The sequence below is a fragment of the Stegastes partitus genome, unplaced genomic scaffold (assembly GCF_000690725.1).
Source record: "Stegastes partitus isolate 25-593 unplaced genomic scaffold, Stegastes_partitus-1.0.2 Scaffold750, whole genome shotgun sequence".
Taxonomy (NCBI): Eukaryota; Metazoa; Chordata; class Actinopteri; family Pomacentridae; genus Stegastes; species Stegastes partitus.
Window position 1 is genome coordinate 253,762 of NW_007578481.1, and position 12,419 is coordinate 266,180.

Below are 12,419 nucleotides of genomic sequence, written 5' to 3' on the forward strand. Positions count from 1 at the left end.
TCATGGTAAAAATCTAATCTTTATTTAAAGTTTTAAGGTTCATTAGTCCAAAAGATGGATAAACAAAAGAAAAGGCGGGTTACATCTTAAAGTGCAAGAAGACTGAGGATAAGGAAAGTGGCTTGTGTAGGATAGGAGAGTGAAATCAAACATGAATACACAATCAAAACTCTTTGCTTTTAGTTTAGTTCGGTAAGAAGCACTAAGATGAATACACATGGAAACATATTAAACAATTCATTCCACATTTCTTTTGTTATGTTTTCCCTCATTAAGAGCTGTAAACAGACAAGTCACATCCATGCCAGTTCAGGATAACCACATAATTCTGTGTTAAATAAAAACAGAAACCAAAACCCACGCACGCTCACACATTAGAAGTAAATAGACATAGCTATTGCACATACAGGAATTGAAGCCATATACTCATAATGGAAATGTTATATCAGAGGGAAGTGCCACTGCTGTCCTCTTTTTATTTCTTCCCTTTTTTTTTTGCTCTCTGTTTTTTTTTGTTTTTTTTTTTGTGATTTTGTCCACCCCCAGAGATTTCAGGACACCGACAACAAGAGCTACAACTGTGATGTTGTTTGGAGGCTGGAACATGGCCAGAGGGAGTTTAGGGACATTACTTGGACTGTAAGGGAGATGATGAACTATACGTTACCTGCACAAGAGTCCTCAGTCTTTTCACAGGTAGTGGAATAGTAGGGAGGCTGGGTGTCGTCTGGGTTTTCCTCTGGTTGCTGCAAATTGCCCCAAGGATCTGGGGCTTCCTCTGACCCCAGCACTTCCTCCCCGACATGCTCAGCGGACTCCACTTCCTGCTTCCCAGACTCGATGTACTTCTGCTCTGAGAGACATGGCTGGATGTCAGGTTGTGGGCTAAAACAGGGCTGCTTGGCTTCTTCGGGCAGCTCCTCCAAGGAGAAGATGCCAGGGCTCTTGATGCAGCTCTCCCCTGTGGAATGGGCGTTGGAGCTTGAAGCTGTGGTTACGGTGTCAAAGCCGTAAGATGCCAGCGAGGTAGCTGAAGGTGGAGTTGTGTCTTCACCTGCGCCACCCTCCACCTGCTCCGTCTCAGCCTCCTCTCCCTCTTCCACAGTGGACAGGCATCGCTGGGTTGGAGGCTGGCTGTCGAAGGTTATGTTCTTGACTGATGGAATCTCCAAGGAATCTTCCAACTGAGCTTCTCCTTCTGTGTCGCTGGCCTCGTCTTCTGTTACAGAGGATGAGGAAGGGTTTGATGTGGGGGCAGTTGCAGGGCCACCCAAGACTTCATCAGCTGGCAGGGTTTCTGGCTCTGGCTCCTCCTCTTCTTCTTCTTCCTTGTCTCCGCTCTCTAAATGGATACCCAGGTCTTGGTAGTCTAGGTCAGGCTGGGGGGACAGCAGTGGGGCTTGCGTAGCTTGAGGTTGGAGTTTCCCGTCTCGATTGTAGTCACCCAGTTCTTCAGGTGTGCTGGTCTCACTGCTCAGTGTGCTTGACAGAGACATTCCTGGAGCAGAGAGAGGGGCTGGAGCCAGGGCCTGCCCCGGAGCTGGGCTGGACTGATTGGTGTACATATGGGTCTCTGAATTTTGTGGCTCACCTTTAACAGAGGAATGAGGGTGAGCATCTTGGTTTTCAGGAACACAAGGGTCCGACCCTAGTTCTAACCAGGCTTGGGCTGGGGTCTGAGTTGGGGTCTCAGAGTCTGCTTGCCAGGGGTCTGCCATAGGGCTTGACGCAGCTGCTCCTGCCACCTGGACAGGCTCCAGAGGTTCTGCCCAGGGATCAGCAAAGGGGTTTGGTTGGTCCCACTGAGCAGCTGGGGCAGAAGGCAGCAGAGGTGGGGGAGGGGGTGGCTGGGCTATCCTGTTCAAGTTATCCAGCCTTTCATCCTCAGCAAAATCATCCTCATCTGCATTCCCATAGCTTTCCAACCCACTCTCAGTCACCCCCTCACTTGCCATCTCCACATCATCGTCCTCCTCATCATCATCTACATCATTGTCATGCCTGGGTCTCTGTGGTTCATCTGTCCGCTCTGAGCCCACATCCATGTCACACACCCGATCATTGTCATCCTCGTCGTCATCGTCCTCATCAAAGTCATTAACTGGAATGTCAGGAACCTTCTCAAAGTCAGGTGAACCTGCTGAGGCTCCTTCCATGTCAATCCCTCCTTTGAGACTGGCGTCTCCCAGATCATCCATGCTCTCCGTACCCTCCAGGACACCTGGGGCACTAAGTTCAGATGCACCCTGCTGGCTGCCGCTTACCTCCTCAGAGTCCAACTCAGAGAGCAAGGCGCCACCAGCTCTCCAAGCAGATCCCCCTACTGGTCCCGCTGATCCAGGACGAGACTCCTCTGTGGGTTGTGTGGTTCCACTCATTTCAGACACAGAAACCAGCTGGCTTCCCTCCCGCTCTTCTTCATCTTCCTCCTCATTTAGATTGGATGGAGGAACTATCAGAGGAATGGAATTTGCTGCTGCTGCTAGGAGGGCTGTAGATGTTGAAGGGGCTTGGTCAGTTAACAAGTAAACTGCCTCCTCTGATAGTTCTGGAGGGGAGGCCCCGTGTGCTAATGGAGGCTTAGCTGGGGCAGGGACCTGCTCCTGTGTTGTCAATAAAGGAGCACTGCTTTCCAGCTGTTGCTTTGGTGGAGATGTTTGCGGCAAGGTTGTCCCAACAGGGCTTAATGGAGGACAGGGAGTCGCTTCATGGCTTTGAGTGGGCTCTTGAGATGCCACCTCTGGTGTAGTAACCTGAGCCAAGACTGGGGAAGAAACCTCCACTGGTGCAGATGCAGCAAGGGATGACCCTTGTGGTAAGGCCGCTGTAGCCTCCGCTTGTGTTTCAGCCAGCACAGCTGCTGCTGTGGCAGCTGCTACCACAGCTCCAGCTGCTGCCACAGCTCCAGCTGCTGCCACAGCTCCAGCTGCACTTTGTGTTTCAACAGTAGGTGATATAGTATTTGAAACTTCTGTCTTCTTGGCAGCAGTGAAAGGTGGGACAGTCTGAGTGGGTTTGGTTCCACGTTTTGCTTGAGAGGTGCTACTGTTTGCAGGTCTGTTGGCTGGAGAGGCAGGCAGGGTGCGGCCGAGGGGCGGTTTGTTAGTCGCAGGGAATCGTACAGCGGCAACAGGCTTCTTGGTGGGTGTAGGCTTTGCAGGTTGCTGAGGTTTGGACTGTGACAACTTGGTGTCGACTGGCTTCGTTGTTGTGGACCATTTGGATGCAGGAATGACTTTTCCACTGGCTGTGGGTTTAGAGGGTTCCGATTTTTTGGTAGCAGCTGATGCTGTAGCGGTGGTGGATTTCTTAACCTCTGCAGTAGAGGATGGTCGACTGACATCTGGCACAAAAAAAACAAACATTAATTCACACACGCAATTGTTAGTGTAAAAAAAAAAAAAAAAAAAAAATCAGAGTAGGTAACCTCAAGGTAAACAGTACAAACTTATTTTATGACAGTTATATCAAATAGATGAGACTAAATTCAACTGTTTCATAGAAGTTTATTTCAGGAATTTTAGGCAGATAATGAGTTTATGTAATCCAAATGCAACGTGGCTTTAAAAGGGAATCTCTGGGTCAGAACAAGGCCTCCTCACCTTTCTTAGCAGCAGCAGCAGTTTTAGGAGGCTGTGCTGCTGTGGTCCTGCCAGTAGGTGGTGCTGTGGTAACTCTGGAGGCTGTGGTTTTGGTAGTTGCAGTGGTGGAGGGCTTGGTTGTACCCGTTGTGGGCCTGGATGTGGTGGATGTAGGTCGATATGTGGAGGGACCTGTAGCAGGCCTGAGACAGACAAAGAATTTTTGATTTGTTCAGGTGGCACATAAACAAAGAAAACAAACAAACAAAACAAATACCCAAAGTGCTCAATTTTTGTGGTCCAGTCACTTGGTATGCAAAGACCCAAATATGAGATCTGATGCTCCAACTCTACATGCATTTACAAGCACAAATAAATGATCTGCTAATGTAAACCACAAACAGCAGTTTCAACAATGAGAACCCATTAACACAGCTCTTTTTCTCTAAAGCCACATAACAATGCCTCCCCATGTTCTCCAGTCATTACCAAGAAGTGAGGGCAGGATGTAATAATAGGGGGAGATGACAGAGAGAAGAGAAAAGGAACTGCAAAGGGAATGGGGGACGAATGGTAAAGAAAATAGTAATGCAGAAGTAGAGGAAATGAGCAGTGAAATAGTGACAGAAGGAAAGAAAAATGGACAAAAATTATACTAGAGGAAAAGGACAGGGAGATAATGGCTGCACATACAGCAGGCGGGTTTGTGGGCATGCAAACGGTCTTCCAGCCTACTCTGTATTAAGCTCCTGGTCTACTTCTCTAGAGGAGTTTCTGTGACATTGTACTAATCCATGCATCACTCACATTACAGCTACAACAAGCCAAAACTCCTTTACCCACCCTCCCCTCCTCTTCTTCTTCTATTAGGCTTTGCTCCTTGACAAGCAGTAGGAGTAAACGCGTGCTCATAAACCCCGAGTGTATATATATATTGCATAAAGCCTTTGACGGCTAGTAAATTTTACATTATGTTAGTTTGATTAGCAAATATAAACCAAATACATTTGCTTTATTTATTCATCAACAACTGATGGGCTAACGTTAGCATGGGCTGCCAGCTCTTTCCTTTTTTTAAACTTCAAAGTGAGAAGAAGAATATTAGAAAAATCTATTTGAAAATAATTACATCTCAACCTTACTCAAGCCTGGTGTTTATACAACAAAAATGCACCAAAGTCCAAACTTTTTCCATGGCCTGTGGCTTGATGAATTATCAACAGTGCGACTCCTGCAGAGGTTTGTATTTTCTTTATCATCGGCCCATGTGAGAAACTTGAAAGTGTGCAGTCCTGTCTACACTAGAAAAACAGTGCAATGCAGCAGATTTCCCATTGCATCTGACCTGAATCTGAATCTTGCTTATGCTGTGCTATACTGGGCTTTATGAAATCTCCACAATACTGTTGCCTTGTCAGGCTCTAAGAATTTTATATAGTCCATGTTGAAATGCACTACTTCACTGGCCAACCTACAAACAAAGTCAGCTGGTTAAATGAGGGAGTCGTCAGCCGCAGGCAGTACTAGCTTTCTGTTGTACACTTGAACCCTGGTGGGCAAAAACAATGCAAAAACCTCCGCACTGTAAATCATTTGTATGACATCTGTTTCCAACAACACAGATTGACTTGCATTAACCAACTGTGTGGTCCCATCACAAATGACAATTTGCTTTATGTCTTCTTTTTGACTTCTTCTGCCGTTTATAGTAAGTTGATTGAGACTTTATTTGGCAAAGACGCAATAACTTTGATGGCTTTCAGTGGGGTAGCATGCCTGCACACAGATGCCGCTCCCACATTACAATGACCATTACAATGACCATTTGTTTCCCCAAGATCAGACAGCCACTGTATAGACATGGAGACATAGCTACAGGATATTGTAATTGGCTGCTGTTAGACAGTAGGTTTGGTCTGTAATATAAAGTGCAGCCCAAATCCTGGGAAGTGTGTCAGACACAGATGATATCTGCCCAGAGTGAAGGTTGGGTAACAATGAATGATAATGAACAGCAGAAGAAAAATAAACAGGGCAAGAGCAACACACACATCTAAACTTTTAAGCAGAAAAAAGAAATGGTAACAAAACTAGAAAAAAAAGGTGCATTAGTTGAAGCTGTTTTCATAACTAATTCTGCATGCAAGCAAAATATGAGCTGACAGGACCACTCAATTACAGCAGGAATCAAGGTGGACAAAATTGAGTTAATGACTGTCTACAGGGGAAATGAGAAGGAAAAATGAAGAGAGTTAAACGATGGGAATAAAGAGGGCAGCGGGAGTTCACAGAGACAATATAATCCCAAACAAACCTGACTTCATTGTTTTATGCAGAGTCATAACTCAACTTTTTGATCCAGAGGGACAGCACAAAGAGGAAAAGGCAGGCCCACTAATGCCTGCACTCCACACACTGCTCGTCAGTGGTGGTTGGTGGTTCTGTTGTTGGCGTATTAGTATGGATTACATTTCCTGCCAACAGAGGGTTGAAATCAATACAAACCACACACTAAAGAGGAAGATGAGGCAATACACAGCCATCTACTTGGTTTTAATGACCAAACATGAGGTCTTCTTAGGGGGAAAGGTCACCAAAGGAACAAGTCACTGGCACTTCATGGTCTTCTTTTGCTCTGTCAATATTCACAAATGTTTACAGCAGATGCAATACCACACCCGGGGTATTAACCTACTGAGCAGCTGCAACATCTGTTTTGCCAAAAAATAAAGTGTAAACATGAGGCAGAGAGGCTTTATTGAAGCCCCACCTACTCTTTCTATTCATCCATGACTCCCTCTTTCCTCTTGTTCTTTCTGAAAACAGCTGGGACGCTATACGCCCTCTGAACATCAGCTCCTGTAGATTAAATTAAACTGTTTTATCAGGGCCAAGACAAAGGGGAGCAGTTGGCCAGTAGATATACTTCATCTCTGTTGCAGTTAACTCATTCTACATATAAAATGCAGGGTGCATTCTTCTGTCTTTTCCCTCTCGTCAATTCAATGGTCCCCTCTGGGACAACAAAGGGAAATGGAGCACCCTAACAATACCTTGTTTGGCTTGTAGGCTGTCCAAAACTAGCTGATTTACTCCTTCCCGAGAGGAGCACACATTCCTAAGGCTTGTGCAGGCCTTAAGTTATCTCCTTGACAATAAAGAGTGAAGGCCTGAATCAGCTCACTGGAGAGTTGAGATGAAGACTTGCAGCCTAGCAATAGCCGGGCAGACAGTGTTTGCTCTTACGAGGCTCTGGGCACCCACTGTCACTGTGATAGATGCCATGGGTATTTTCTGTTAGGAGACTAATCCTGCTCACTGCCAAGACTGTCAGGGAGAAATGACACAGTTTTCCCTTCCCCAATGGGGTAAAATGCAGAAACAAATATATATATGGAGATCAAACAGGAGGAAAGAAACCCTACAAAATGAGACAGTAAAAAGTGAGAAAGAAGTGTGTTGCTCAAAGCCTAACCAGTCCTCCAAGGATACTGCGGTAGTTTTAATGTAAGTTTGACAAATTCTCTATTTCATGTCATTCAGTTTTCATCTAATGAGGTAAAATTCGGTAAAAACATAAAGCACCAAGCACAAGCAATTCAGACCAATCCCAATGGAGACGCTTTGAACATTAATCATCGTACAGCAACATGAACATATAATCCCTGCCCTCTTGTTGCAAAACTGCACTCTGAATTTTACAGACTCTGTATGGCGCTAAATGATGAATGAGTTTGAATGCTAGATGGATGCGAAGGCTCTTAGGAGGGCTTAAGGAGATCCTGGCCAAATGCCAAGCACTGTACATGTACAGAAGGCGGAAGAAAAGGATGAGGGGGCAGAGAAGGGAAACTGAAAGAGGGGGTTGGGTGGACGGAGACTGATTGCTCAGACAGTGCAAGGACACTACAGGCCATCACTGGAGGAGAGCAGAGCAAAGCAGGTGCCAGATTTTACAACATTTGGCTTCTACTCCAATTATCCATCTCAGCAACCAGTGGGACACAGACGTCCACCTGTCCTTCAAGTAGATTGCGCGTCTGTTTCCTAGTTACATACCGTAACTAAGAAACCTTGAATTATCAACATGCAAACAGGCCTGCCAATATGAGAGCTCAGCAGAGATCCTGTCTTTTATCATATCCTATCAAATCATATTCTCCCTTTCCCTTGGCACAAATCCTATTTCCAGGAGGTCATCTTCCAATGCAGTCACCAGATCCTGTTTGTGCTTTATGAGTTCTGTGCTCCAGTAGAAGTAATATCATTTTTTAAAATCTAATGTTTTCATTTCCCCCTTCAGGCCAATTAACGTTAATACTTCATGAAAGAGGCTAGTATTTCCATTAGCCACAGGCAGTGTGTGTGCTACTACCCTAACAGGTCTACATGAAAGATTTACCAGCAGAAAAATGTTAATGCAGGTTTCTTGTTGGCCGACAACGCTCACTGTTGTCACAGCAATATGACACACAATATGGCATGGCTGGAATTACAACCAACTGTGCTGAAACAAAATATTCTCATTGGACAGTTTGCCAAATCCTTAAAACACTATTAAATTCAGTTGCATGTGTTGCTGTGCAGCGTTGGAACAGCCATACTCAGAGTCATGACTAATGCAAACCATCTCTTGAGCTGAGACAAAAAGCTTGTTGGTGTAATCGCTCGACTCTGCCAAAAAGCTAACACCAACTGACCAAAATGCAGACTACTGCTGCTGCTGCTGACTTTCACACACACAGAACAAAATCCAATATGCATCATTTGTCAGAAGTGCAGACACCTGCTGCTGTTCTCCTGTTGAGAGCCTGATGTCACATCCTGGGGAACAAGCCAGGAAACAATCACATAAGGATGATGCGTCACTGTAATCAGACTCCTACACGTGAAATTCCTCATCTAATTAATTGAGAGGATGAGGTTCTCCATGTACACACCCTTCCACAGACACAAATACACACTGCAGAACATCAAGAGCAGCTACACTTAGTCTGACCTCCATCACTGTGCAGTCTACATCCTCTACATTGTATAAGGCTTCATGATACTGATCATGGCTATTCTGGAAATACAGAGAGAAATGTACAAAGCAGACATAATTAGTTGATTAAATCAAACCGAAACTACGGTCGTTCTCTGGTTCCAGCAGATCCAGTGTGAGGATTTACTGCTTTTTTTTTTTGGTTTTACATCATTGTAAAATAAATATCTTTAGGCTTTAAACAGGCAAAACATTAAATCTGAAGGCGCCACTTTGCTCCTAAGTTACAATTGGTTGATGAAACAAAAACATAACTGTCCATTAGATTATAAAGAAAATGACCTTTAGTATTGTCCACTATGTAAAATGGATCCACAGGATGCACAAATTTGAGTGCTTCTATACATCTCAAATAGTAATTAAAGATATAAAAGGCACAGAAACTGGTGCATACAATTAGGTATTTTCGCATATTGGATATTTGCCTATAGCCAAAGAAGAAAGCAATAATCCTTTGCTGCTTCCAAGAGTAGTGATGCAGCATAGGGCAGCACAATATTCCTTTATTTGATAAAAGAACACTAAGAGGAAAGACAAGTGGAGGCAGAATCTAATCAAGCCTCTCAGTACAGAACATTACTTCCTGTGGAAAGATGTTGGATTGGTAAATTAAGGATCTGACTCACCATAAGCTTTAAGGAAAGATCATTTCATATACACAAATGACTATTGAAACAATCAAGTTAGAAACTTGTAATCAGATCGTTTATAAACAGTAATAAACATGTTTTCTCGTTAATGCATTGGCTGTCGACTGACAATTATGTTTGGCAATAGTTCAGGCATTTAAACAAACATAACTAAAGTCGAAATGTCAGCAAATGACCGGGTCAACTATGAAATTCTACAGCAGCCAAAAGAATCATTTGAGAGCAACACTTCGAACAAGTGTGGTCCAACTAGAGCACTCTCTACCCAAACCACCGGCCCAGTATGAGAGGGATTATGATCCAAGTCAACAGCTCTCTGCCCTGGGGAGGTGGGTCTGGTTTCTGCCAGGGGGTCTGTTTGGGACAAAGCGGTTGTTCTTCAGTATCACTGGCTCTGTTAAGGCTCTCTGTCTCAGGTTATTTCTGCTAACATGACTCACACACTTGAAGCGAAATCTGACTCAATAATGGCACAAAGACCACAACGGACATCATTCTCCTCTGCTCCCTTTCAGGGCATCAAGATAAACAAAGTCACCCTCTCATCGAGTTTGTAGGGAAAATTACAAAGTTCAGATCTCAGAGAGAAGAAAGATGTGGGTGAAAGACAGAAATAGAAAAGAAGGGACGAAAGGAGAGAGGTCCGCATATTAGTCACTACTTTGTCTATAAAATAAAGAGGTTTGATGAGCTTCTCAAACAACATACTTATATTCAAATGTTCAAAAGACACAGCCTCTTTAGACCTGAAAATTTCCAGTGCCTGTTGCCTGTTAGGCATCCATACCTTGTGGTTTTCGAAGCAGCAGCACCAACAGCTTTAGTTGTGGTTGAAGTGTTGGGTTTTGGAGCTGTAGAAGCCACCGTCCTGCTGGCAGCAGCTACAAACAAACAAAAAAAAAGACAGCAATGAGACTGCATATAAATCAGAACAAAAACAAAAAATAGTTTAAGCACAGATTGCCAATGAGAGCAAAAAGTGACACAAAATGCTTTCTGAGAAGTAAGAACTTTATCATGTTTTAATTTGACATGTCTTCTTCAGACTCACCTGTGGTTTTGGGTCTGGCTACATTCACAGTCTCAGCTGCTGGTCTCTTTTTAAGAGTACCATTCACTGTTGTTGGTTTGGTACCATTTGCTGCTGTAGCAGCAGCAGCAGAGGTAGTCCTGGCAGGTCCAACAGTCTTCTTGTCAGGCACTCTAGTTTGGTTCTTGGTTGTGCTAGAAACTGCTGCTACACCTGCTTGTCTTTTAGGTACAGCTCCTGCTGCTGCTGACTTTGCTGTAGTTGTTGCAGTTTTCTTGCCTGCAGCTGCAGAAGCGTTGTTAGCGGGTCTGCCATCATTCACCGTGCGGTGTGAGGCAGTACCTAGACGTGAGCTAGATCCAGAAACCCCTGCAGATTTGGCTGTGGGATGTGTTTTAGTTCCAACAGCTTTTGGTTTGGCTTTGGGGTCAGCTGCCCCTGGCTTGCCATTGGCCTTTGGAGCAGGGCTGGGTGCTGCAACATTTGCTGCTTCCTCTAGTTGAGATGGGGCTTGTTCTGTTACATTGTCCTGCACTAAGGAGGGCTCTGCTGCTGCTGCAGCTTCAGTGGGCTCTGTGGTTTCCATGGTAACCCCATCCGGTTTCATCCCCTTCTCCTAAGGTGTGGACGACAACCTTGCTGCTGTAAACTCGGTCTGGGGCTCACAACTGTCTTGAGTGTCCAGCTTCTCTTATCCTTCAGTGTCCTGTGGAAAAGCAACAAAACATGAATTATTCTCCAGGCTCAGTCTGTTTTCTTTTACTTCTCTCTTGCCCTTAAATGCTGAATTGAATCATGTTGTGAAATCATGAAGTCTTATGATAAACATGTTGCTGTCAGCCAAAGGAAACACCATTTATGGTAAGGGGCCTCCATGGAATTTGGGGGAGCTTGAAAAAACAGGAAGTTAGCAGTGCGAGAAGCCAGCAAATCTTTTCTCTAAAACCAGTCACTCTGCTCTACAGTGACTACTCCAGCATTGAACACAGAACTATCATACACCGAATGAACTAAAAGGATTTACTATCATAATAAAAAAGTGCATTTTTAACTGTACATTTTATAAGGGAGAATTAAAAAAAAAAAACAAAGACAGATGACTAGTGACACTGCACCAAAAATTGCTTCCAGCATCTTGAAACTGAATGGGAAAAGGCTGTTGTTTGGAATGCTAGAAACCAAGACAGGCTTCACAATCTCCTCACATGACACAGCCCATAGAGGACGAGAAGGCGGACAGCAAGCACCAAACAGTCCATTTCTTGGCCATTGCCTTCCTCTCTGCTGTGCAGGTGCAGATGATCATCATTATATCATCCTGTACTCATCTAAAGGTTTGTTGTGCTAGAACATCTTGGTAGCACAAGTGGAAAATTTAAGGATAATGCAGCTTCCAAGAAGCTGTGGGGACAAACTAGAGAAACGGAAGCAGAGGACAAGCTGTGGAGAATGAGGATGAGTACAGTGATTTATAGATCTTGAGCTCACTAACCACCTCAATCAAGTGTTTCTTGCTCTGACTGGCCAGATCTCTCCAGATCCATAATGAGTTTATTCCCTCCCTTAATCATCCTCTCCACCCACAGTCCTCATTCCTCTGCCCCTCTGATCACAGTGGCTCCTACCCACCCCCTCCAGAACACTCCTTTTTTCTATAGCCACTTGTTCCTCTCTTCTCCTCGGCCACATCCTCCCCTCCTCCCACTGCTAATAGATCTGTGCACGGTGAATTGCTATACGAACGGACCATCTAGCTAGTAGACGCTCTGTATGGCCCAGGAAACGAGCCAAATGAGGGACGGATAAAGAGGAAACGGACATTGATAGAAAAGTATCAAGACCTACTTGCATAAGAGAAAGTAGTGAAAGAAACGTTTTTAAAAGCACAAGAAAGTCGCTTTTCTACTATGGAAACTTAATTAGCTAAAGTTTGTGTCCCAAATGTACTTTCTATTGTTACTCATGAACATTTCAAAAAGGCCTGGTGGCTACTGCTGTGCTTTAGCATTTGTTATAAGTACATTGCTTCCTGCTGCTGAAAAGACCACATCTACTTTGGCCAATTGGTACTTGCTTCTTGAAATAAAAAAGCTGATTTGAATTCAAATGTGTAT

General features: G+C 44.4%; 1 protein-coding gene across 2 annotated transcripts in view; it reads right to left on the minus strand.

The window, feature by feature from the left end:
• Positions 1 to 12,419, minus strand: part of prr36a (proline rich 36a) — a 31,503-nt gene continuing 19,084 nt past the window's right edge. For both annotated transcript variants that reach the window (XM_008291573.1, XM_008291572.1), the window contains exons 2-5: positions 10,327 to 11,011; positions 10,063 to 10,156; positions 3,603 to 3,784; positions 1 to 3,343 (exon numbers count right to left, since the gene is read on the minus strand). In XM_008291573.1, coding sequence (XP_008289795.1) covers positions 657 to 3,343; positions 3,603 to 3,784; positions 10,063 to 10,156; positions 10,327 to 10,912 — 3,549 coding nt within the window. In that variant the 5' untranslated portion in view covers positions 10,913 to 11,011 and the 3' untranslated portion in view covers positions 1 to 656. The remainder of the gene's footprint in view (positions 3,344 to 3,602; positions 3,785 to 10,062; positions 10,157 to 10,326; positions 11,012 to 12,419) is intronic.